Consider the following 24,410-nt stretch of genomic DNA (forward strand, 5'->3'; position numbering starts at 1 on the left):
ACATCTTGTGAAAATTTTTGCTTATAGCACTTTGGTTTTGAATATGAGCACAGCCCGCCGCGGTTACTGAACTCATATGAATGGGGATTCGGCTAAAAGACATGAGTCATGAATCATAATGCTCTCAATTTCTAAATGAAAATCACAAACTAACTCAGTACAAAATCCATTTCCAAGGAGAAATGGGAATCGTTAGCAGTGTGAAGCACATGATTAAGAGTGATTCCAAAGTAAAATGCTGTAAGCTATTGATGCTCAAAATGAAGGTACCTTTTGTCGGACTATATATATATATATAATATAATATAATATATTTCACATATATATTTGCTTAGGCTCCTTTATGTTTTCACAAGCTCTGATCCCTTCCTTTTCATTCTACCCTCCTTTCTGTTTCAAATAATTCACGGGCTCTGCCTTGCGTACCACTATGAGAAAACCAGATGACAATATTCAAAGTTTAGCAAGTGGAGTACTCATCACTACTTGACTTCATTTAAAACCCTAAAAATCCTTTTTGAAAACAACCAATGAATCTTCAACTATGAATCAAACAAGTTTTACTAAACTAGTTTGTTTTGAATTTGAAAAATGTTGCTAATAGTCCAGAATTAGGCCTACCCACATAAGATCTTTTTCTGTGGCAAATGTATCTCTAAGCCTTGTATTATTCAATTCCCACACGTGGGCGGTGGGGACAGATGTTTCATGGAAGGGATGCCTATAAGGTGACTTTGCAGCAGGCAATAAGGCAATAAAACTGTGCAAATGCCTTAGCATCCCGTGAGCAATCCTATGGCACCAGCCCTACTAATTGTAGAGGGAGATGCCATACATCAAACTTAGTTATCCGAATTAGCCTTTCTAAACATAGTTTTGATCCCATTTTCTCAAAGACAAAGTGTAAAATAAAACTCTTTTTTTTTTCTTTTATTTTGTGTTATTTCCATTCTTTCTATGGTGTCATGAAAAAGAGAGAGTTAGCAGTGCGTGATGCTATTTTTTAAATTTTTATAACTTGCGAGGAATGATTTGATTTTAATGAGAAAAGATGGGATGAACAAAAGAAATAATTTTATGATTAAAAAAAGATTTATGTTTTAGGTCAAGGCAATTGAAGGAATTGGTGGTTCGGATGAGCTTGGGTGGTGGTCTAATCCATGGGACTCTTTATCTATTTGTCTTATTGTAAAATTCAAAGTTAGGGTTTTCTTTTTGAACTTTTTAAAAAATAAGTTTAAATTTAATGTGAATGATTTTGCTAAAAACAAATCGGGACTTGCAGATTATGAATGGACTTTAAGAGATTCATTTGGCTCTATAGTTGGAATTTTTTTTAAACCCACTTGAAATGAAAGAATTGAACTTTGCTGAATTAACAGCTATTAAAATTGCTCTCCAAGTGTTCTATTTATTGGATTGGATTGGGAAGAAATCCCTTATTATTAAGTCTGACATGAAATCATAATTTATCTTTACCATATTTCAATATGGTGTGATGATCATGCAACAAATAATATATAGATGTAAAAAAAAAATTACTATATAAATTAGGATAAAATAAATTTACCTCTTACGATTTAAAAAGTGGCATTCAATCACCTCGAACGTTTTTCCATTATTGGACAACTTAATACCTGGTTTCCTTCCATTGCTACCATGTAGCCTGCTTGTTTTGTGTTTCTTTTTCCCTGCTCTCTCGGTCTCACCTTCTCGGTTTTTTTTTTTTTTTTTTTTGAGAAATGAAATACTTTTACCAAAAAAATGAAACTGAACATCAGACGATATGTGGTGGAGGCTTTTGCTCAAGAGCAATGCCTGTCGAGGGACTATTACAAGGGAATAGGTCCATTGCTTACTGGGAATTAATGGTTAAATTAATTTGGATTTGATAGACATAAGTTTGCTGCTAGGATTATTTCCAGGATCTATCAGTGGGGCATGAAAAATGCTCTTCTTTTGCTTAATAAATGACAACTGAATGTAGAAATGACTGCAAATTATTTAAGGTAAGAGGATGAGTGATGGACATGACTAACATTTGGGGATTTAGGGGGTAATTATTTAATAAAATGCCTCAAAGATATATATATATATATATATATATATATATATATATATATAGTTTCATAGAATTTTGATGATAAATTTACCTTAGAAATATAGCTCGATCCTTGATGGAAAAGACAACCCCGTTATTCTCCATCTTGGTCAGTTTTGGTTTGAGTGCTTTCTTTCCTCCAAAAGTAGTACACCAGATGTCTCGGGGTATATCTTAGCTTTTTCCCATGCATGACCGGAGGGTCCTTCCGATTGTTTCCCTTATAAGTGGGCATGAATGGTCCAGCGAGGTGCAGTGCCTGAAGTCTCTCCCTATATTCTTTATTTATACAATATGTAATTCGTACCAAATCTACATATAAAAATATTATAAGAAAACACTTGATGGAGTTTGATAACTAAAAATATGTCAAATAATGTTATAAATCGTTGTGAAATATTATATATGTAAAAAAAACACTTATCCTAAAATGTTTAACTGTTGTTTAATTTGGTGTAAAATGGAATTTAATACCTAAAATAAAATATAATTCTTCATGACTCGTAAATTGATTTTGTGCAATGAATTAATGCACTGGCTTCTTGCTATTTATGTACTCTTTATTAAATTTTAATACACAAAATGAGAGCAATTAAAAGTACCATTAGATTGATAAGGTTATGATCGATTCTCGCTGTTAAATATGATAATTCAATTAAAAATTTTAATTATTAGGTACTAATTAAAAGTATATGTATATTTGGAAAGTTCAAATATATATCTTTCACTTTCCAAAACCAGACATTAAGATTTTTCAAAAACATATCCCTAGAAACAGTTGGAACAGAAGAAGAATGTCAGGTGGTCATACCAAATATTTTTACACTATCTTAGGTTGCAAAGGTTAAAAATGAAACTGTCACAATACTATTAAAATTTGGTGTGAGTCAAAAGTAATCCTCCTATACAAGCTAGGACAGAGGAGTACATTATTTTAGATTATGCAAAGGAAAAGGATCTCATGTTTTACTCATGTATGCTATAGGCTTTAGTTGCAATCGATGTTTTCTAATTCATCCCCAAAATTAAAATATTCCAATGGCATTAGATATTTGACAAGGATAATTTTCTCTCTTTGTATAATCTTTACATGCCCAGCACATCAATAATTTTCTATACCTTGGGTGGATTTGAAGTTCTACTTTAGTTTCCAACATTCGATCATCTTTTATGGTATAAGAAAAAGAGATGTGCTGTTGCAGAAATTAAGATTGGCAATGCTTTAGACAAACCAACAATCATGTGAACTACCTTCCTCCTAGCTAGCTAACACTAGTCACTAGCTACATACATATACATACATATATATATATATATATATATAAAGCATTTCTGGGCCTTTGTGCCTGGTTAATCTGTTGTTATCCAACCCCCAACCTCTCCCTCACCCACTCTAAGAAAACTCATCAAAGTGGGTAGGACGTTTGTTTTGAGGCAGTAGTATTTATTTATTACCCTTTGACTGACAGGATCCATTAATTTATGAGACTTGATTGACATGATATGGTTGTGAGGAAACATGTTGCAAATTGAGGGGATAATTGAAATTGAAACAGATCTGTGAGCTCTCCCAAAACAACCGGGGGCTGGGGCTGGGGCCATGGTAGAGCCAATTTGCAGTGTTTAGGCATTCGAAGGAAAAGCAAAGAAAGGCAACTTACTGAAGATTGGAGATACACGATCACCCTGATATTTCAATTCCCAACTTCTTTATTTTTCTTTTAGAATGGCTTTAATTCTCTAACAGAAAGACCAGTCATTCCACGTGAATTGGCCCATTCTCTTCTCCATTTGTCTTTCACTGCACCTTCTAGTCGTGGACCCTAAGTATATGTTGTAACTTTGCTGGACAATCTTTAAGTTTATGAATTTCCATCTTTCACCCTCCTTTTCTAAATTTATTTGTGAATAAAGAGAATAAATAAGTTGAGAGGTTTCGTATCAATCATCTCGGAGTATTTATTAATGAATTGAGATTCGCATCAATTGTAATCAGATTTTATTTATTTTATTTTTTCAAATCATTTGACATTTGGAATAGATACATTTCTAATATAACATAATAAATTTAATTCCGTTAATAAAGTAGATCAAATTTTGAAATTGATGAGTCCCAATATAATTCTTTTTTATTTTCTTTTTTCAACATGAATATTTCTGACTTTTCTTCTCTTTATTGATTGAAGAGTAGACAAAAGATACCATTAGCACTTGGCACCAAAAAAGATGTAAATCTTGTCTTAAAGAAGTTAATTAATGAAAATAAAAATGAAATTATGGGAAGACAGCTTAGGTTGGGTAGGCTTTTTATAACCCAGCTTAAACCCACCGTGGGCTAAGTCTATCGGCACGTCTAGCATTTTAGCTTCACTGGGTTTATATTTCCTAGCCCAAGTTAAGTAGGCCCAATTGACAGTTTCATCTACCATACTTGTGGATGTCACAAATTTTTACGAAGAGACTTGTAACAACTTTTTCATTGTAATATGATCAGGATTACAACAGCTTAATAAAACAAATCATATGTGAAAAGCTTAGAAAACATCACATTCTTTGATGTAATTAACAAATGAGAGTATCATAATAACAGGGACAAGATTATTACCCAAGGTTTGATTGTCTTATTTTAACCATTTAAATAGAATCGAGCTTCCTTGTTTCCAAACAGAAATCTACTTGGGCATCTTGATGTACCCAACATGAGCAGGATTAGACACTTTGACCAGAGTGCCAAGCTCGGGAACCTGCAAACACTTGGATGATTCCTCCCTGTAGAAGAACCCCATGCACCCGCAATCATTGCTGCACTTGGTTCTACAATCACTCAACTTCATGGGGCCATCTCCTTCTACATATGCATTAGTGAAATGTTCAACGCCCACGACTTTGTAATAACCCACGTTAGCACCACCTTTGCATGGCGGCAACAACGGAGGCGTGCAGTTTTTGCTCCATCCTAGCAAGCCCTTGGGCTTAGGGCATGCCACACATTGATTGTCCTCGCAAATTCCTAGTGAACCGCACCTCTTCGGTAAGTTGCACAGGCTTTCGTGATCGTATCCATCAAACAGCTTAAATGTGTTCTCCCAAGCTCCCCAATCAACATTTTCGTTGAATGTGTAGATTTTAAGGTTACCATCCGATTCCACTCGAAGCATGGAATATGTGCTATTGTATTTAGGCCTTGACAAAATGTGTGTTCCTGAACTACTAGAATTGTTCATGTCAAACGTGAATCCCAGCTCAAAAGCATAGGCTTGCTCGGTCTCTGGCATGCTGTAAAATTTAAGATTTGCTAAGGAACCCTGCCCATTTCCAAACTCATCCGACCTGTAATAGAGCAAAGGGCTTGGTGAATACTTGCTTTTATAATACAGCTTTAAATACCTTTGCTCCATAACAAAGCTGTGAGGCCCTTCGGAACCATCAGCAGTAGACGTGCGGCTAACCAGCTTGTTTGGACCATTTGATCGCAGGGCTTGGCCCACCAAAAGCGTGTCTGTTGGGTGGTCAAAACTCTGCCAAATAAATTTGCCTTTCTTATCATACAAAACCAAGTTACCATTTGCTAGCAGCTTCAACCCTACCACGCCCTTGATGGCAGTGCCCGTTTGCCATACCACAGTGCCATCAGCATCAGCTAGAACTAGGTTTCCTTCCGACCCCAAAGTTAACGTGGCGTTTTCACCAACGGGCCTGCCTCGATTGGCTTCCCAGACCCACCTCATTATGGACTCGGACCGGCGGTGGCCCATTCGTAGAGCTAGGGTATAGGCATTAGGAGTGGTGTTGTAGAAGCATAATTGGAATGGAAATAAGTAAATGGGTAAGGCACGATAGTCTGCAAAATACTCAACACTGTATTCTCCCAAATCACCTTCATTTATGTACTTGAAAGTCCTTGAGGGTGGAACTTTGGCATTGGCTACATTCGAAGAACAAAGAATAAAAAAGAGAAGAGTGAACAATGCGAGTGAAAATGATGGGAAAGAGCAATGCATTTTGTGGCAATGTGTTTAAGGGCGCTTTTTTGTTGCTTTGTGGATGACATATTGGGCAAAGGTGAATTTATAGGTAGAGTCTTTGATTGAATTCTATGGGCCAAAAACTGATAGTGCGGTTCTCTTTCGATGGCTTATCGACTATCATCATTGATCATGTGCATGATCTGAATAAGCAATAGTATTTGACTTTGACCCACCTTTCCCATTTCACCTTCTATACAAGTTCGGGAATACCAAAGAAATATGGACATGTGTTCTATTGTCTTTGGCTCGTTGCTCGTTCTTGAAGAATTGGCAGCTGTTTTCAGTTATGGTGGAGTTGGTCATAAACAATGGATAGGGCGTTGGGAAAACCATTTTTAGAAATCTTAAGCCATTGACTGGGACTGCCCGTTTGAACAACCCATTACAAGTCCCAGACTATCCAAAAAAAGGGGAATTAAGGCTACCAATTAAAAGTAATTTACAATGCATTTACTACCATAATTTTGGCTTTTGACATATAACTCCAAGGCTTCAACCATTAAATATTAGAATTTGCTAAAAAAATGAAGAAGTAATTTCAAAATATTTAATGTTAGTTTAAGCTTGTGAGAGACGCTGTAACCATAAGCGAAGATCTAACCGAATTCAATTAGACCCACGGATCTATGGCAGCCCGCCCAAGTCATGGACAGGTCAGCTCTACCGCAGAGCGATGATTAAGTAGTTTCCAGGCAGGGGACCCAGGAGTGCAGCTGAATCCAAAAGAATCTCACTTGTTATCTTCATAGGCCCCAGGCTAGTTGGCCTAACAATCCATTGCCCAAGTCGACCATGGTTGGCCCTTCTGACTTCTGAGCTTCAACTATATCAAGGCTAAAAAGCTCTTCAAATCACATTCAAGTAGGATGTGGTAATATTGTATATCTAAAATCTTCAATATTTAATATTTGTGGTGCAAATTTTATTTATGAACAATCCAGGTTGCATTAAAAGTCCTGCTCCTTGAACTGGATCTCAGATCACTTTGCACCTCATTGGCTGCATGTCTATCTCCAAACTTATTGCTTTCCATGTGACTTCCGTTCTTCTACCTTGTTCCCTATTGCTTCAAGACCGTTTGGCCCACTCTTTTTGCCCCTTTTTTTTGGGTTCTTTCCTTCCTCTCCTAGAGGGAACTAGAAAACTTTGTTAAGTAAAATGGCTTTTTCTGTCATTTTCTCTAAATGATAACCATGGCGAGAATGACAGGTCAATACAAATGTGATAGTGTATATGGAGGAGAATAATGTGAGGTACAAGGGCTACATGGTAAGAAAGATAGGACAAGGTTGCATTACGCTGGAGGGGGGCTCCCTTCCTAATAACGACACTTTTATTGTGGGTGTCAGGGGCGGCTTTTGCTAAGGTTTTATCCGACCATTCCTTGTGAAATCTGCCTCAAAACGCTGTAGTTGTGCGCAATCATTGACACAAATTGCTTCTTTTTTTTTTTTTTTTTCCATTCATGATCCATCCCCACCTCTGAGAATATGGCTGAGAGCATTAAGCAGTTTGATAAGTAAGTGCAATTTGCTTAATGATTACAGCTTAGCAGAATTTGAGGATGCCAACAATGTGACGGTGGCAAGTGTAAAGAGGAGTCCTGGAAATATTTACGACTTTGATTTGAGTACATCGAAAATAGTTCCCTCTTCTTGTGTTACCTGCTAAAGTAGTTAAGTACGTATTAATTATTTAATTAAGACTAAATAAATTAATAAATAATACTGAGTCGTCCTAGTAATTATGAATCCATCTTCATCTGAAGGTTTTCGAAATCCCAGCATTTTCTTTGGAAACAAAAGAAAAAGAAGAAGCGTTCGGATCGAATCTCACGATGGACTTGGTTTGCCCATAGATTATTTTAATGGTGGGCAAAATGCTTTAATAATGGAGGGGTAGATATCTGGAAATATGTTTTGATTCCACAACGTACTTGCTCTGCCACGCATCAAGTTGGTTAATTATAGGAATATTTTTCATCCTATTTAACACTTACCGGCATGGTATGAAATCAAGGTAAATGTCTTGTAACTGGTAACCAAATAAGAATCTCCCCCAACGAGAAGAAATTATTACACAGAAAGAAACAGACCATTCATGATAAAAATCATTCTTGATAATAATAATGGAAAAAAAACTTGTACAATCTAGATATACAGTATTTCCAAAAGCATGGTATATATTAGGTAAGAGTAATTAATACCAGTTTTTCTTTAATAATGTCACATAATGGCCCATATAAGAACTGTTATGAATAATTATGGCGTGCTTTCTTCCCCTTTATACTGTCCAATTATAACATCCTTTTATACAATTACCAATTTTGGATTACCAAATTGACATTAAAATATTGGTTTTTGGGGTGGAGTGAAAGCTAGCCAAGAGTCTAGACCGGGGAGCCAAGTCAAAGCTACTTGCCACCTTACACATGGGGCACTGGTCAACTCTACTCACCCGACAAAAATTGCTTATCTTCTTTGTCTACTTAACTAAAATATATTTGGAGGAATCTAACGTGTTTGGTCACTGATCTTCGCCCTATTGGAAGATTTCTGAAACATTGGATTTTGTTTCAGAAATTACACCCCATTGTCAAGGGCTTCTAGATGATGACCAAGTCATTTAGTCCAATGAAGGAAAGAATTTCTTTCCGTTATTTTGTTACTTTCCCGAGGCAGGGGCGAAGACGGGATTGGATGGGGGCAAGCTCCTTGGATTGGCTAAACCTTTCCCTCCCACCCCCACACCATAATCCCATCGTGGAATTAGTATCTTTGCTTAAGATTTGGGCTTGCATTAAGGTCAACCAACGAACTTTTGAAATTTTGGTGCAGTTCGTTTCACGCCCTTAATTTCTTTTCTTCATTGACGCGGTGAACACCCGTCGGTTTTAGCAAGAAAAGAAACCCCAAATCGAAAAAATCAGATTTGCCTTTTAACCTGAGTTTAACCTTGTGGATTCCTAATTGCAGACGTGGACAAATGAAACGTGACAAGGATTATCAAACAAAAGATTTGTTGCCCTTTCCCATTCCATGTGTTTTGCTTTGTAAGATCAACGTAAGATTTAGAATCAAAGACCAGACGATCCATATGATATGACCACTATACTTTTGTACCTAAACCTACATTTCATCGTAAATTCAAATATAGCTTGAAATGACAAATAGGTGGGGGAAAAAAAGGAGCCAATTAATGTGTTTCCACAGAGAAGTCACATTCCCCTTTATTTCTGCAATTACGATAGAGACAGAAACAATTAAATTAGAAAAGGGGAAATTCCAAAATGTCTTGGTCGTCGCCACGTTTCCTTCTGTCAAGCCTCGGAACCGCACAGCGAAGGAAAGCCCTATCCCGTAATTTCGCCGCCCAAGGGACATCCCGAGCCATTCTCTTGGAAGTGCAAGGTCAATTCCGTCTTTTCAGATTACAAAATCTGGCTCAGTGAAGTATTGCAACAAAATGATTTCGGGGGAATGGCTTGCAGTGTTGGCAATGTCCTCTCCTTCCCATTCCCCTTCTTTCTTCCTTTCTCTCTCGGCAGTTAAGCTGCTCCAATCTCTCTACCTACTCTTTTTTCCCCTCTTTAGCAAAACCAGAATAATAAAATAATAAAATACTTAATTAATTAATTATGTAATTTCATTCCTTCATTCATTTCATTTAATTCATTCAGAGAAGTAGTGGTAGCAGTATATATCTACGCGGGTGCTGTTTGTGAATAAATCTTCTGCTTTTTTCTATTTTCTCTGAATTTTTTAGAGAAAAATTGAAAATGCCTCTGGTTAGAGCTCAGGTGAGGAATGAGTACGGGCTTGGTCAACCGGAGCTTTACAAGGAAGCTAATAGAGAAGATCCTAAGGCTGTCCTCGATGGCGTTGCCGTCGCTGGTCTCGTCGGGATCTTGCGGCAATTAGGCGATCTTGCTGAGTATGTTTTTACTCTTTTATTTGGTTTATAATTTTTGCAATTTCAAATTGTTTCTTCCATTTGGTTGCATGCTAAGGAAGTTTAAAGAATTAGTAACAATTGAAAGCTCGAGAGTTTGATTAATGGACCGTTAAGCTTTGTAATTGCTTACTTTTTTAGTTATTGTTTATTTAAACTGCAAGTGGTGTGGTGTGGTTTGGTTGTTATGTTGTAGATTTGCAGCAGAGGTTTTTCATGGATTACAAGAGCAAGTAATGAGCACAGCTTCTAGAAGTCATAAATTGATGATTCGTGTGCAAAGGATTGAAGCTGCGCTTCCGCCCCTTGAGAAGGCTGTTCTTGCCCAAACAAGTCATATACACTTTGCTTACACAGCTGGTATGGACTCTGTACATGTCTTTTGCTTGAAAAGCCATTCATTTTCTTGGTAGATAATGCTTCTTGTACATTTAAATCACAATTACAGAGATATACGAATTTGGTACATGCTATTTTATCTTGTTTGTTTTAGTCATGTTGTATGTTTTTATGCTTTGGTCCTCTGGCATTTGTTGCCTGTTTTCTGGACATCTGTGACTCACTAGTCAGATTTCCATGGAAACCACTGCAAAGTTTGTCAGTTTCTTGTTTGGGTTGAATGCCAGCAAGATGTAGATGATAAGTTCACTGGTATATATGACTTTAGTGCAAAATGATATCTTATTGTTCAAGTTTTAATAGTCAATAAGAACTTAATTTCAAGAAGAACATCAATTGTAGTCAAGCAGGTGGCATCGGTTATCAGTCACTGCTGGCTCTTGAAGCGATTTTCATGTAAAGAGATTGCTATTGTTGAAGTAGATCTACAACATTGGGAACTTAATTTCAAGAAGAACATCAATTGTAGTCAAGCAGGTGGCATCGGTTATCAGTCACTGCTGGCTCTTGAAGCGATTTTCATGTAAAGAGATTGCTATTGTTGAAGTAGATCTACAACATTGGGAACTTAATTTCAAGAAGAACATCAATTGTAGTCAAGCAGGTGGCATCAGTTATCAGTCACTGCTGGCTCTTGAAGCGATTTTCATGTAAAGAGATCGCTATTGTTGAAGTAGATCTACAACAATGGGAACATGTTCAATGGGAAAACATGTTTTATTCTAACTTTATGTTATTTCTTGCAGAACATTGCATAATAATGGACCTTTATCTTTGAGAATCAAGATAAAAGGAAAACAATTATGTTGCTTTTGCACTTAGACACAGTCTATTTTCAAGTTTGGATTTTTTGTATTAGCTATTGGAAACTTTTTATCTTTCTATTCAAATCTTTATGGGAAGCAGTTGCCCTACAGGTTCTGAATGGCACCCTCGAATTCACAATGAGAAAAATCATTTCATCTACAATGACTTGCCACGATTTATTATGGATTCCTATGAAGTTTGTCGTGACCCTCCATGCCTGCACTTGCTTGACAAGTATGGTTACTTACATCTGCTCCCCATTTTAACCATGGCAAGCATGTTAGAGTAATGAATTTATGATTATTTTTTTGGATTCTTCTGCTTTGCAATCAGATTTGATGCTGGTGGCAAAGGATCTTGTATGAAGAGATATTCAGATCCAACTTACTTTAAGAGAGCATCAGGTAGCTGCATTGAAGAAGATGCTGAGAAAGTCCCAAGGGATAAGAAGACTCGTAAAAGCAAGGTATCATTTATGCTATTAACCATCCAGGCATAGAATATTGAAAATTTTGAAAAGCGTTTATCTACCTTTTGAATCAATTTTCACAACAAATTTCATTATTGACTCTCAGTTCATATTAATTAATTAATTAACTAGTTTACCCTTTAGTTGAGTGAAATTCTTCACTCCACAATTACTAGGAATGTATTTGCCTCTAGGACTCCTATGACGTGGAGGTACAAGTTATGTAAATACCACTTTTTCTGGCTCATGTTGCAATTGAATAACCTACATGTTCTTCAATTTGGAATTATTTCTGAATAAAAATTGTAAAAAATGGACAGAAAAGAAGATCGTCACACAGGAATGGTGAACTATCACGTGTTGCATCATTATCTAATCGCAGTGGCAGGTAAATGTAATACTTGTATATGTATACAAATCATGTGTGCACTCACATTCATACAGATGAACATACAGACACAAAAACACAAGCATATAAGTCTTTGCATGTGACTCATTGTGTTGAATACAGTTTGATTTAATTGAAATTTACATGAAATCTGACCATGCAGAATGCAGTATACTTCTCCGATTGTTAACGGGCGAACTTCTTCCTCTCAAACTGCATCTACAGTTGATATGGCACTCAAATCTGATATGGGAGAACATTCAACTTCTTTTGATTCAAGAACTGGGTCTGGATATATCAATTGTGTTTTGAATCTAGGTTCATCCATGCTACCTGAGGAACAGGAACATAAGGAAGTGTCTTCTAGGTTGATGCAAGAAACTGATACCCTTAGTTCAGATTTTCCTGTTGGACAAACTCAGGTTGTAGATGACAACTTTTCACATAGTTCATCACAAGAGCAGATTGCCCTAAGTTCATATTGTGTAACATGGGATGAAAAGGCCGAAATAGTGGAGTCCAAAGCAGGAAATTGGGATGGAGATGAAGCTCCAGAGATGAACTTTGATGTAGATGTGCAGGAATCTGGACCTGCCAATCTTGGAAATGGTGACCAAACGGATATCCCATTTAATGACACGGATGCTCCCCAATCAAGCTCTATTGATAACCAAAATGACGAAATTGAAAGTGAACCAGACAATTACATGGATGCACTGAACACAATAGAATCAGAATCTGAAAATGATATTGAATGCCATACAAAACGAGAAGTGGAGCTGTGTTCTGAAAATGATGTTGAGTGCCAAACTAAATGGGAAGTTGAGCAGATTGATGATGCTAACGCTGTTAACAATGAGAATAGAGAAGATGGAATGCATGCAGTTATGGATAGTAATGCCAACCATCATCCATCTATAATCGAATCTTCTGCCTCATCTGATATTCTTTCGAACAATGGGATGTCCATGAGTTTATCAGATCCAGTCCCCTCTGAGAATTTTGCCAGTGAACAGATCCCTCAAATATCAGGGAAAGCTCCTGATCCCGACCATTCACCTGGTACTGATTTATGCATGAGTGATGAAATTCATAATGGTTCACAAGTGGAATCTGCTATCAGCGATCCATCATCATCCTCTGGCTCCACAATTTCTGATATGCAGGATCTAGTAAGTGATAGGATCATAAACAATGTCAGTGACTCTGAATACTCCCACACTGAATTTTCTGGTGTGCATTCAGTTGGGTTCTGGACAAATGGTGGTCTTTTGGGACTTCAGCCATCAAAACCTCCTGATTTTGCTGTATCAACTGCAGGTCAGAGTTTTGCAGCCAAAAGTAGTGAAGCATTTGGTCCACCAAATCAAACTCTTATGCCTATACATGATGGACCCAAAGGAAATACAGGTACAGTGGTTGAGAATGCAGAAAGTGCTGAGAAGGTTCCAAGTTCATGTAGTGAGAAAACTTCCCTTCCAATAGCTGATTTAGCTGCCAATCTTGAAAAAGCAGTTAGTTCTCAGTGTGATAATAATCTTGATAATTTTAATGGGGCTGGATTGAGCCTAAACACTTCATTGCCACACGGGAACAAGCACCCAGTCAATCCTAATATCAAAGCTACATCCGTTGAATCTGATGAAGAGAATGATGACAACTCATCTAGGATGTTTGGACTTGGCCATAAGTTGCTTGTAAATGGTTTTCGCAGAAAGGTCTCAATCGCTCATTATGGTGAATCTGAACCAGCCACTTCTACAAAAACTGGGGTATTGGAGCCGAGGAATGGGCACCAGAGCATATTATATCAGAAAATTCCTCGTACAACTTTTGACGAGCAGATTGGAAATGGATCTCCTGTAAATTCGCTTACTTCTTCTCCACCACTTGAACATATGAAAATATCTTTCAACCCTATAGATGGATTTGAGACTTCTAAACTCAGATTGCAATTTCCAGATGGGAATCATTATCAGGAAAGTGTCAGGGACATGTTTCCTTCTTTTCAGTTGGTCCCAGGGCCTGTTGTTCCAGTGCATGATGTTGGTTCAGACTCCGATGATGATACTTTCTGTAGATCATCTCCTTATATGTCGGATGATTGCCTTAGTCATTGCTCTGAGTCAAATTCTGAGCAGTGGGAATCTGGTGAAACTCCTGAAAGCAAGGACCCTGCGCTATATGATGCATTAAGCAGATTGTCATCTGTGGAATCTGTCTCAAGCTCTTTACATTTTGGGGAAGCAGCCAATAATGGCATCCATGTTAATGGGGGACATAAATCTGTAGTTCCTGGGATTGGTGCAGAACCATCTCTTCCTCTGTCGCTTGATCTTCCAAGTTTTGATGCCATTAACCCTATACTACAGGATGAAACCAATAGCAATTCTGTTCACAAGAACCAGCCAGAATTGCAAAATTCTACAGACGTCACACCATTACCACCACCACCTCCTCCTGTGCAGTGGCGGGTTTCAAAACCCTGCTTGGATGAGACAGAAGAAAGACAACATGCTTTATCTGAGTCTCTCAGACATGAGCTTGATCTGAAACTTTTTTCTGCTGTCTCTGTGGAGTCTAAGCCACCCTCTGATGATCAACAACAAATAAGTGATGAGGCAATTGCATTAAAACCAGAGAAGAAGGTACTTTAGCAGCATTCTGTTTTTTTTTTTTTTTTTTAAGCAAAAATTTCACATTGAAAAATGTTGTGAAGTGGAAACTGCTTGTATATAAAAGGTTAAAAATTTTATGCATACAGCAGGTGGACCAAGAGAATTTGAATAGGCAGAAAGAGGCTAACCAGGTCAGTAGTGGCAGGGGGGTGGATGAAAAGGAAGATTTCTTGCATCAGATAAGAACTAAAGTGAGTAGTCATTTCTTTCTTGATATGTTGCTCTCCATCACCCAAAAAATGATTAGTCTCTTAATTTGGATGTACTTTTAACCAATGAGAATTTCTACTGCTTGAAGAAACAATTTCTTTGATCAAATTCTGAGAAAGAAAGGAAACAAAAGTAAAAAACACTGATAAGTTCTAAACAATCATCGATCAGTTCATGGTTTATTTGGTATAGGATCTAGTTGGAGGCGGTTGGTGTAGTTTGAGCATGTTTTATGTTTCTCTTTGATTCTGAAAACTTGATTCTACTGTATCTTCATGTGGTAGAAATTGTATCTTGTTTCATTGCTTTCAGTTATGAGTTTCCCAAATTTAAATGCGAGGTCTCATTTATCCCGTAGAATAGATTGACTGTTGTAACAAAATGGAGTATAATTCATTCACTTGCTTGGTATTCTTTGTCATTACAGTCTTTCAACCTAAGACCCACAGCCACAGCAAAACCAACTGTTACTTCTGGTCCCACGACGAATGTCAAAGTCACCGCAATTTTGCAGAAAGCAAATGCGATACGCCAGGTTTCAGTTTGCCCTGTTTCACTTTTTTGCTTTAATTATCATATTTCATTTGTTCTCTTATGGATCACACCATCAAATTAACAACTATGAAACTCGTTCAGGCTGTTGGGAGTGATGATGGCGAAGATGATGATAACTGGAGTGACACGTAAACCATTTTGGGATATGGATGCGTAAGATAATGGGCAGTAAATCCTCTCAGTCTCGAGTTTTCACATGTGGATGAGGCTGTTTAACATGTGTATAATCCTTGCCTTATTTTTGTAATTAGTTAGTGGGCGCATTTGTATCTTATATAGCGATTATTTGCTTTCATTTCCTGAGTAGTTAAATGCTTTGAACAGGTATTTAGGTGAGTCGTGATGTAAGTTTACAACAATGAGGCAATGGTTCATGCATAATGCATGAAAATATGGTAGTTTTTTTTTTTTTTTAATTTTTTTAGTCGGGACACAATTTCTTTTTAATTGGAATAATTGTTATATCCTTACATCGAGATCAACCCAGAATGAATCATTTGGTAACAGTGGAATATGCAATGGTTTTCCCTGCCGAAACTTGCTTCGTTATTTTGGCAACAGTTGCGTGACATGAACTATGGATTGATGATTAAAACAGGCAAAAACTGGAGTTTTCCATAGATTATAATGCAACTTGCTATAAATAGACGAGTTCTTTAGTTTTGGCCTTTGAATAGAAGGAAACGGTGGAGTCTCGTGTCAGGTTTAGAACAAGGATAATGATTGCATCTCCCCCTGTCTTGTCTTGCTTGAAAATGTGTCATTCCCAAGGCAAATTTCAACGGCAGCAAAACACAGCAGTGTCCACGTAATTGCCTGGAGGGGTAGCATTGGTTTCGATCTTGAATCACTGTTTCCGTGTGTTTGGAATTGGAATTTTCAATTTAGCTGTGAGATTCAAGTCATCTTATTTAATCTAAATCTTTTGTTATTATTCTTCACAAGAAAGCCTTAAAGTAAACCCATAAAGTGTATTTGAGTGAGAATCTTTCAAGACAAGAGGCAAATAACTAGAATATTGGCAAATTTCCTGTTCTTTTTTTTTTTTTAAAGTTTTAATTCGTCAAAGTGTGTGTTATTTGATTTATGCCCATCGGCTTTGCACCAAGAATCAAGGGATGAGAACCCATCATCATCAAATAATCAAATAAAGAAACTGGAACAAGAGTTGACAAAATTAAGATGCCAGCCTTCCTATGCTAAACCTAAAGATTTAGCTTCAACCGGAACAGATTTCAAAACTCCAACACCACGACTTCTCCGGTGAATTAATACCCATTTTATTTGCAAGTTGCATGCAGCAGCAGCATCTTCACAGTAAATTAAATATTTGAGTCTCAAATCACACTCATATTCAAAATACACGTGATAAACACATTTCCATACGACAAGATTTTCACTTGTTTAGATCCAGAAAAGGTCACCTTATTTATTTATGGATTGTTTTTTCAATAAATTTATATAAATAAATGTATGGAGGAAAATTATTTTCCTCCATAGAAACAACTCGACGAGCTTTGCACGTGGTTACCTTAAATATTGTCTAATTTTATTTATTTGGAAAAAAACCAAAAAGTTTTAATGTTCATATCAAACTAATTTATTATATTGGCCAATTAAAAATACCTAATTTATTCATTTTTTTATTTTAATTATAGTCGGCAATGAATATCATGCGCCACACGCTAGAGGCCAAACTCCAGCTGCAAATTTGAGAGAAGAAAGAAACTTAAGAACAAAGGGACTTCATTAATCCTTGATGACACAATTAATAATGCAAATTCATGATCATAAGTTAAGATTAAAATAAAGATATTGGGCGGTAGAGATTATGCAAAGGATCTTTGCCACTATGGAAAAAGAGTTCATTAACAAGATTATATGCGCCATTTCATTGCAAAAGGATCGGGATAATAACCAAAGGAATTGACTAAAGCTTCAGGGAGAACTTTGCCTTTTCATTGTTATTCGTTACTAATTAGTCAAAGAAAAATAAATAAAAAGAATAAAAGAATTAAGAAAGATTTACACATACTTTACCCCCCCAAAAAAAAAAAATAAGTTGCAATAAACATGCATGAATCTTTTTGCGATTTGCCCATCTCCTACTGTTTAAAAGTTGGCCACAAAAGGTTGTGGAAGCTCTCAAAGCTTTGGCTCACACCCAAGAATCATTTGTCCCTTTCTTAGGCTAAAGCCTTTTGGTTTGGAGCCCTTGCCATGCGGGCAAAGCTGAGAGATGGGTTCCACAGGGCTAGGCTAGGCTACACCACATGGTAAGAAATGTACCACTATAGTTTGGAAAAACATACATGCATCTACACGAGGCCCTATTATCTTAATGAACAACTTTGTTTTTCCTCTTATTATATTAAGCCTATAGTTTTGCACTTGCCTTTAATAGAGCTCCCAAACTAGAATTGATTGGTGAAGGAAAGAAAAAAAAAAGTGTAAATAATTAAATAAAAAGCAATAAAGAAGAGTGGATAGAGAGAGAGAGAGAGAGACTTTCTTAATAACTTACATTTTATTAAAGCAACTTGATACAATCAAGAAGCACAACATCAAGCAACTTGCTGCAAATTAATATATCTTTTTCTTCCCCATCCTTGAAACAAAACATCTTAACCCAAACTTGATTAGTACACTCCCTTTGGGTTAACCCAAAGCAATTCTTTTGTTCAAGGATGTGAAAAGGGCACTCCCATAAAAAAGATATCTTTTTTTTTTCCCCTTTAATCTTTAAGAATTCTTTAACTTTTTTTAATTAAAAAGCATCGAAAAGAAAAAGTTCATCTTTTTTTTTTTTTCCAACAAAAAGGAACGAAAATGCTTCTTTGTCTACATTATATAATTGGAAATGGTGACGGAAATGAGGCTGCTTTTTTGCATTAATCTAATGAGATTCCTTTATTAAATAAAGGGGTGTTAAACAAATTAAAGCCCATATATCATGAAAACTACTTTCCATTGCTAAAATGTTTGCAAACTGATGAAAGCTATGGAGATTGGAGAGCTTCCAGGCCACCCCAACAAGCAAGTGATGGGTCGAAATCCATTGAAACCTGAAAAAGATGCCATGCATGAAGCAAATAAAAAAAAAGAAAAAGGAATTGCAATTCCATGATCTATCTCCAACTTTAAGGATTACTATGAGAACTTTTATGATCTGAATTCTGACCCACTTAGTTTCTTTTGTCTTTTATAAAGTTTATTTTTTTGAATATATAATAACAAGTGATGATGATGCATTGCTTGCTGGGAAGCAAGGTAGAGGACTGGTGGAATCTGATTGGACATGAGACTTCTCTTAAAGCATTTAAAAAGCACCTTTCATATAAAAGCTAATTTTTATGGATTGGGAAAATTTTAATTACCATTGATTTGGATCACAAGCAGGCAACCCCATAGGAGCTCATTGTTATTCTTCCAAACCACCCATAGTTTTTCTCTTATCAAATTGATCAGCTTGTATCCATCATTTCATGCAGGATGCAGCTAGCTAGTGGAATTCTTTTTTTTTCTCTTTTAGCTACAGTATCTCCTTTCTTGGACTTATATAATCTTAGAAAGAAATCAATGAAAAGTAAACAATCAAATGAGTTCCAGATTTTCAAACCCAAAGTAGGAAGGATTTAATTAGCTTTATCTTCTGCATTTTTTTTTTGGTTTGAAATAGAATATATAGTAGAAAAATGAAACCCCATTGGAACCAAAACTTTATCCCTTTATGCTCTAATTCTCCATCACTTTGACACTTTGTACGCAAACCTACCTGGATTGGGACCCACTTTTGGACTTTTTTATATGTTGAATATTGATGACGTGGAGTAATGATGTGGACAAAAAGCTCATCATCAGCTTTTCCACGCCACCTACCTGGTTATTGGCATTGGCGGCTTCGGCCTTCACATGCTTATTTTCCTTTCAATTTCCAGCACTTTTTCCCCCACACCCTCCCTCCTCCCCATATATATAACCACTCAAACACCCCTTTCGCCCCAAACCAAAGAAACGCTCATCGCTTTTGTCCCCTGTCTCTGTCTTTGTCCTTGTCTCTCTTTCTCTAATGGTCATGGCCAGCCAAGAAGGGCAAGGGATCAAGTTATTTGGGACAACGATTGCGTTGCATGGAAGACAAGTAAAAGAGGAACAAAACAAAGCTGATCATCCGGCCTTGGATAAGAGGCCAGACAAGATCATACCATGTCCTAGATGCAAGAGCATGGAGACCAAATTTTGTTACTTCAATAACTACAACGTTAACCAGCCTAGACATTTCTGTAAAGGTTGCCAGAGGTACTGGACGGCAGGTGGGGCTCTTCGGAACGTTCCGGTGGGGGCTGGTCGCCGGAAAGCTAAGCCGCCTGGTCGTGATCTTGGTGGGTTCGCGGAAGGGTGCTTGTATGATGGGTCTAGTGGGGTGCACCAGTTTGAGCTGGAAGGGATGGCTCTGGATGAGTGGCAGGTAGCGGCAGCGAATGGTGGTTTCCGGCAAATTTTCCCAATGAAGCGGAGGCGGATCAGCTGCTCAGGTGGTCAACCTTATTGATATTCAATAGTATTTCTTATCTTATCAATTTTCTCTTGCTTGGAAAAGGTTTCAAACAAAGATTAAAAAATTGTACGGACTATAGACTAATGTAAATACAGGCTGGTCTTTGCTTAATTAGTCTTCTAATGTTAGTATTATTTAATATAATATTAAAAAAATGTGTAAAAATCAACAAGTTTTGGATTAAGTAGATGTACTTAGGGATTAGTGTTTCCAAATTGCGGTGCAGCAAGGGAGAATCAATGATTAATCAAATCCTGCCTTGTAATTTAATTAGGAGAAATGTGCTAATCGCTGATCATGAGGGTTTCATGTGGTAATGTCACTAGGCCAAAATCAACCTACCGAGGAGTCCATGATCCAATTTAATTAACAATGTTTGAGATCACCGGCAAGTTCATCATCATCATCTTGATTATGCACGTGCTAAATTGGACGGATCATAAGATGGGGGCAGAGAATGGCCAATATTCTTCGGACAACAACGGTTGATGCATGATTAACGCAAGCTAATTCACATGTAAACTGCTAAAGATTCAACGGATAACGTTGAGATATCGGAGCACAGCCTGGACGTGGGGAAGAATTCTAATCCTATCAAAATCCATTTTCATTGAAGATTTTGATGTATCTATCTAGTAACCCAAAAAAGATGAGGTCATTGGATCTTCAATCAAAGAAATTTATATAAGCCCTACGTACCAGGAAACAAAGGGTTGTAAATTAGACAATTATTCATCCAGGCAAGTCCACATTTTTAGTAGAAAACTATAGTTTTCTTGTTCCTTTTTCTTTTGTTTTTGTGCTATTGGGTAACAAATAGATTCCATATTGATCATGTTTGGGATAAGGTGAGACCTTACCCTTCACAGATGTAAGAGGTTTTTGTTTCATTTCGTTACCAGTGGACTTTGGGTTGGAATTAATGAAAAGGATTGTTCATGTCTTCGAGCATTGATTCTTCTTGGTATTATTCAGTGAAAAGTGGTACTGTTTCGTGACGAACAAACTTGGCTTGAGTCGTATTCAATGAAACTGTGAGAGTTCCATGTCATTTTTAGCGGTAGAGCTAGCTCTGATCTCTTCCTTTTTTTACTTTTTCCCCAAAGAAAAAGATGACCAACTAGGCCAGTAAAGGCAGCAGCAGGCCGAAGACTATCACTATCTCGCAACAGAGTTGATGGTTGATAGGATACCCAACACCTCTTATTTGATCCCTCTTGTATACCTATATAAACTGGTAACTTAAAAAAAGATTGAAAACCTAAAGGGAAGCCTATTGCTTCAAACTCATCTTTGATTATCTGGTTTTGAATTGCTAGATTATGTTGGGAAGCTGAACCACTATGGCGTTCATTCTTTGTTTTCTGTCTTCCACTTTTGGCTCTGGGTTGGAAAACAGAAAACACAGATGCCTTTAGGTACAGAGTTCGGCATCTTATCAACAACTAGAATGAGGTAATTAAATTCCTACGGATTAGTTGAAACTGGTGTGGATATCTTCAAGATTAAACAAGTGCATTGAATGAGTATATAACATGAGAAAGAACAAGAATAATATTCCGTAGTAAGCCTTTCCACACAGTCCTGTACTGTTCTTTAGATCTGTTTTGTCGAATAAAGTTCATTCGAAAAGGACAGTTTGCGACAAGATTCCTGCCAAGTGCATGGATGAAATCCTACATTCTTGTTAATGGTTATCAAGTATCTGTAGTTAAATACAATGAATGATATCCAAAAAGAGTGAGGATTGGAGATTCAAGTGATGGATGATGCCATTATAAAACAAAAACAGCACATGCAAAGAATAACAAAGAGGGCAACCTATCAGAAAGAAACTAATCTTGAAACGTTAGGATAAAGCAGGGGAAGGAGAAATGAACCAGCAACAAAGAAGTATATACGGTTCATGTTAAGAGTCATCTGAAAGTAATTAGTAATTGCCATAAAATCAAACTTAGAATGGTTGCACATGGCACTAGCTAATTACCTACTGTCAAATGCTATTGTAAACCAATTTCCAAGGTACCGAAAATTTGCCCATTTTGTGCCATGAAGCTGCAAAACAAGGATCATCAGCAATGTTTCTATGCACTTTGTTCTACTATCAGCCTATAAAAGAAAAAGAAAGAAAAATGATAGATGTTCTGTGGCAGCATCTAGAGCTGTAGACTAGCCTCTTCCTTGTCCTGGATTTGGTTAGTCACCCTCATTTTTAGGCTGCCTCCCCTGATCTCCTGTGTCTGCTATGCTGCCTTCAGTTGCTGGCTGACCTCCTTGCGCTGATGTGCTTGCTTGGCTACTTTGAGACCTGATGAAACCAATCAACAGAGTCGAATTAGATTAAATACAACGAGTCCTCATAACTCACTGTAGTGGAAACAGAGTGGATTATGCATAAACCACATGCTCAAGTCATAGAACTCTGAGATAAAAAACACAAAAAGCAATACCCTATTGCATGGAATTTTTTGTACTTGACCAGCAAATTTGGCCACATATCTAACTGCATTCAATAATTTCAGTCCAGACTAACTATTGCCTTGGCTAAGATATAGATATTTGGTTTAAATCCATAAATCTGCAACATTTCAGTTGGGTTGGGCTCGAAATGAAATTAAACAGGATGCCCACTTCAGATTTAGATTTGCCTATTGATAGTATTGAAGGGAAAGCCCTTATTGATGTGAGGGTGGTTGTTGTCCCGATGGAATTTGGGCATATTCCAAGAAAAGACGCCCTATAGTAGTAAAGAATTTCCATTTATGTGGTAACAGAGAATGGAATCCAATGCTGGAAACAATGGAAAAAACCAATTTTAATTGCCCCATTGACTAGTGTAGACTAAAGAAGTTGAAGTACTGTTTCATTCAAGAAATTCATATACTCATATTCTTCCCTTCAAGACTAGCATAGGTGATTTTCATGTTACCTAATCAAAGAAAAATATGTAATGCAAAATAATTGAAAAGAATCTTAATATATGTAGTGCATTTGCAACAAAAATTCAAGGAAGAAAGTTGACAGAAACTTCCAAGATTCTAACCAATTAGAAATAGCAGAGAAAGAGACAAGTCAAAAGTCACGATAAGAGTTAAGAGATGCGAAAAAGAAATGTTTTTGATATCACTACCAGGTAAGTGCTTAACAAAGAAGCGATTAATTAGAAGGACCAAAGACCAAAAGACTTGACAAGAATTCAAAGAAGAACACGATGGAGAAGAAACCAACATACCCACTTTCAGGATCGAACCAACTCCCGTCGCGCCATTCATGATGAAGTCTAACATTATAGAAAGCACAGTGCGCTTCCTTCCCATCACAATCCAACTTCACATGGTAGTTAGAATCAACTTTTCTTATAACAGTCCCAACCCTCCAAGCAAGGTTGACATAGGCGTCAACCTTGTCGGACACGACGATATTATGAGCACTTTTCGGGGGCAAAGGCCTTATTTCATCTGCGTCAACAGCTTCGACGATAGGGCTATATCCGTCCTCGGTTAACCAAGTATCGTAACGTACCAAGTACTTGTTACTTCCCATGGCAGCCAGATATTTTGCTTTGTAATAAATGCCTGAGAACCCTTCTTCCTTCTTGCATATCTCAATAGGATCATCGTATTTAAAATCCATTGTTTTGGAGCCTTCAAGAACGAGCAAAAGGGCAGGGTGTAAGGGGGTTTAGAGAGGATTCTTGAAATGAGAAGAGAGTAAATCAGCGACAATTGGAATTTGAGAGCTTTGCATGGCGACCTTTTCCTTTTCATATAAAAACAAACGCTCCTAGTCATTTAACACTTCTTGAGAACTTGTATCAGCCGTTGGATCAACTCCTGTATTATTCCACAGCTTGCCATCTGTCCCCCAAAAGTCATACTACTACTATTGTTTTAGAAAAGGGTATAAGAAGACGTTATGGCTTTAGTCCTTCCTTAATTCCCCGTTTTAGAAGTTTCAAGACTCTAGAAAGAAAAGAAATAGCTAAAGTTATTTTATATAAATTAACTTATCACCATAACTCTTATATATTTAAACAAATAGTTTAATAATATTTATTTCAATTTTATAATATTTTATGTTTATTCTTATACATTTATTTTTAAACGGTTAAATTTTGTTACCAAGTGTTTTTATTTTTATTATTATATATTTATAAATTAACATTTGTAAATAGTTAAATATTTTTTATTTAAGAATATAAATGTAAATGATTAATTTTCAGTAAAAGTTTGTTTATTTTATCTAAATTGATTTGTTACGATAATT

The 24,410-nt window shown here is 36.8% G+C and overlaps 3 protein-coding genes and 1 pseudogene across 8 annotated transcripts; 2 read left to right on the forward strand and 2 right to left on the reverse strand.

Moving 5' to 3' along the window:
• Positions 1 to 4,548: 4,548 nt before the first annotated feature.
• LOC18596689 (epidermis-specific secreted glycoprotein EP1 pseudogene) lies at positions 4,549 to 6,126 on the reverse strand (annotated as a pseudogene).
• Positions 6,127 to 9,577: 3,451 nt separating this feature from the next.
• Positions 9,578 to 15,977, forward strand: WAVE2 (SCAR family protein). 3 transcript variants are annotated; one of them, XM_007025315.3, is made up of 9 exons: positions 9,578 to 10,062; positions 10,277 to 10,440; positions 11,397 to 11,520; positions 11,620 to 11,752; positions 12,076 to 12,143; positions 12,307 to 14,791; positions 14,908 to 15,012; positions 15,459 to 15,566; positions 15,668 to 15,977. In XM_007025315.3, exons 1-9 carry the CDS (start codon positions 9,908 to 9,910, stop codon positions 15,716 to 15,718), a joined length of 3,393 nt encoding a protein of 1,130 aa, XP_007025377.3. In that variant the 5' UTR covers positions 9,578 to 9,907; the 3' UTR covers positions 15,719 to 15,977. The 3 variants fall into 3 exon arrangements, with proteins under 3 accessions (XP_007025377.3, XP_007025378.3, XP_017979005.2); XM_007025316.3 differs by having other exon boundaries at positions 14,911 to 15,012; XM_018123516.2 differs by lacking the exon at positions 9,578 to 10,062 and having other exon boundaries at positions 10,299 to 10,440; positions 11,386 to 11,520.
• A 3,529-nt stretch (positions 15,978 to 19,506) lies between these two features.
• LOC18596691 (Dof-type zinc finger DNA-binding family protein) lies at positions 19,507 to 21,099 on the forward strand. Of its 4 annotated transcripts, none has more exons than XM_088807064.1 (2): positions 19,507 to 20,124; positions 20,447 to 21,099. In XM_088807064.1, exons 1-2 carry the CDS (start codon positions 19,656 to 19,658, stop codon positions 20,512 to 20,514), a joined length of 537 nt encoding a protein of 178 aa, XP_088663190.1. In that variant the 5' UTR covers positions 19,507 to 19,655; the 3' UTR covers positions 20,515 to 21,099. The 4 variants fall into 4 exon arrangements, with proteins under 4 accessions (XP_088663190.1, XP_017979006.1, XP_088663189.1 ...); XM_018123517.2 differs by having other exon boundaries at positions 19,508 to 20,121; positions 20,419 to 21,099; XM_007025320.3 differs by having other exon boundaries at positions 19,512 to 20,121; positions 20,471 to 21,099.
• An 815-nt stretch (positions 21,100 to 21,914) lies between these two features.
• Positions 21,915 to 23,862, reverse strand: LOC18596692 (protein AGENET DOMAIN (AGD)-CONTAINING P1-like). The gene is made up of 2 exons (XM_007025321.3): positions 23,377 to 23,862; positions 21,915 to 22,452 (listed from the first exon to the last, which is right to left on the reverse strand). Exons 1-2 carry the CDS (start codon positions 23,775 to 23,777, stop codon positions 22,341 to 22,343), a joined length of 513 nt encoding a protein of 170 aa, XP_007025383.3. The 5' UTR covers positions 23,778 to 23,862; the 3' UTR covers positions 21,915 to 22,340.
• Between the last annotated feature and the right edge of the window lie 548 nt (positions 23,863 to 24,410).

The sequence above is a fragment of the Theobroma cacao genome, chromosome 6 (genome assembly GCF_053813885.1).
Source record: "Theobroma cacao isolate CCN51 chromosome 6, ASM5381388v1, whole genome shotgun sequence".
Classification (NCBI taxonomy): Eukaryota; Viridiplantae; Streptophyta; class Magnoliopsida; order Malvales; family Malvaceae; genus Theobroma; species Theobroma cacao.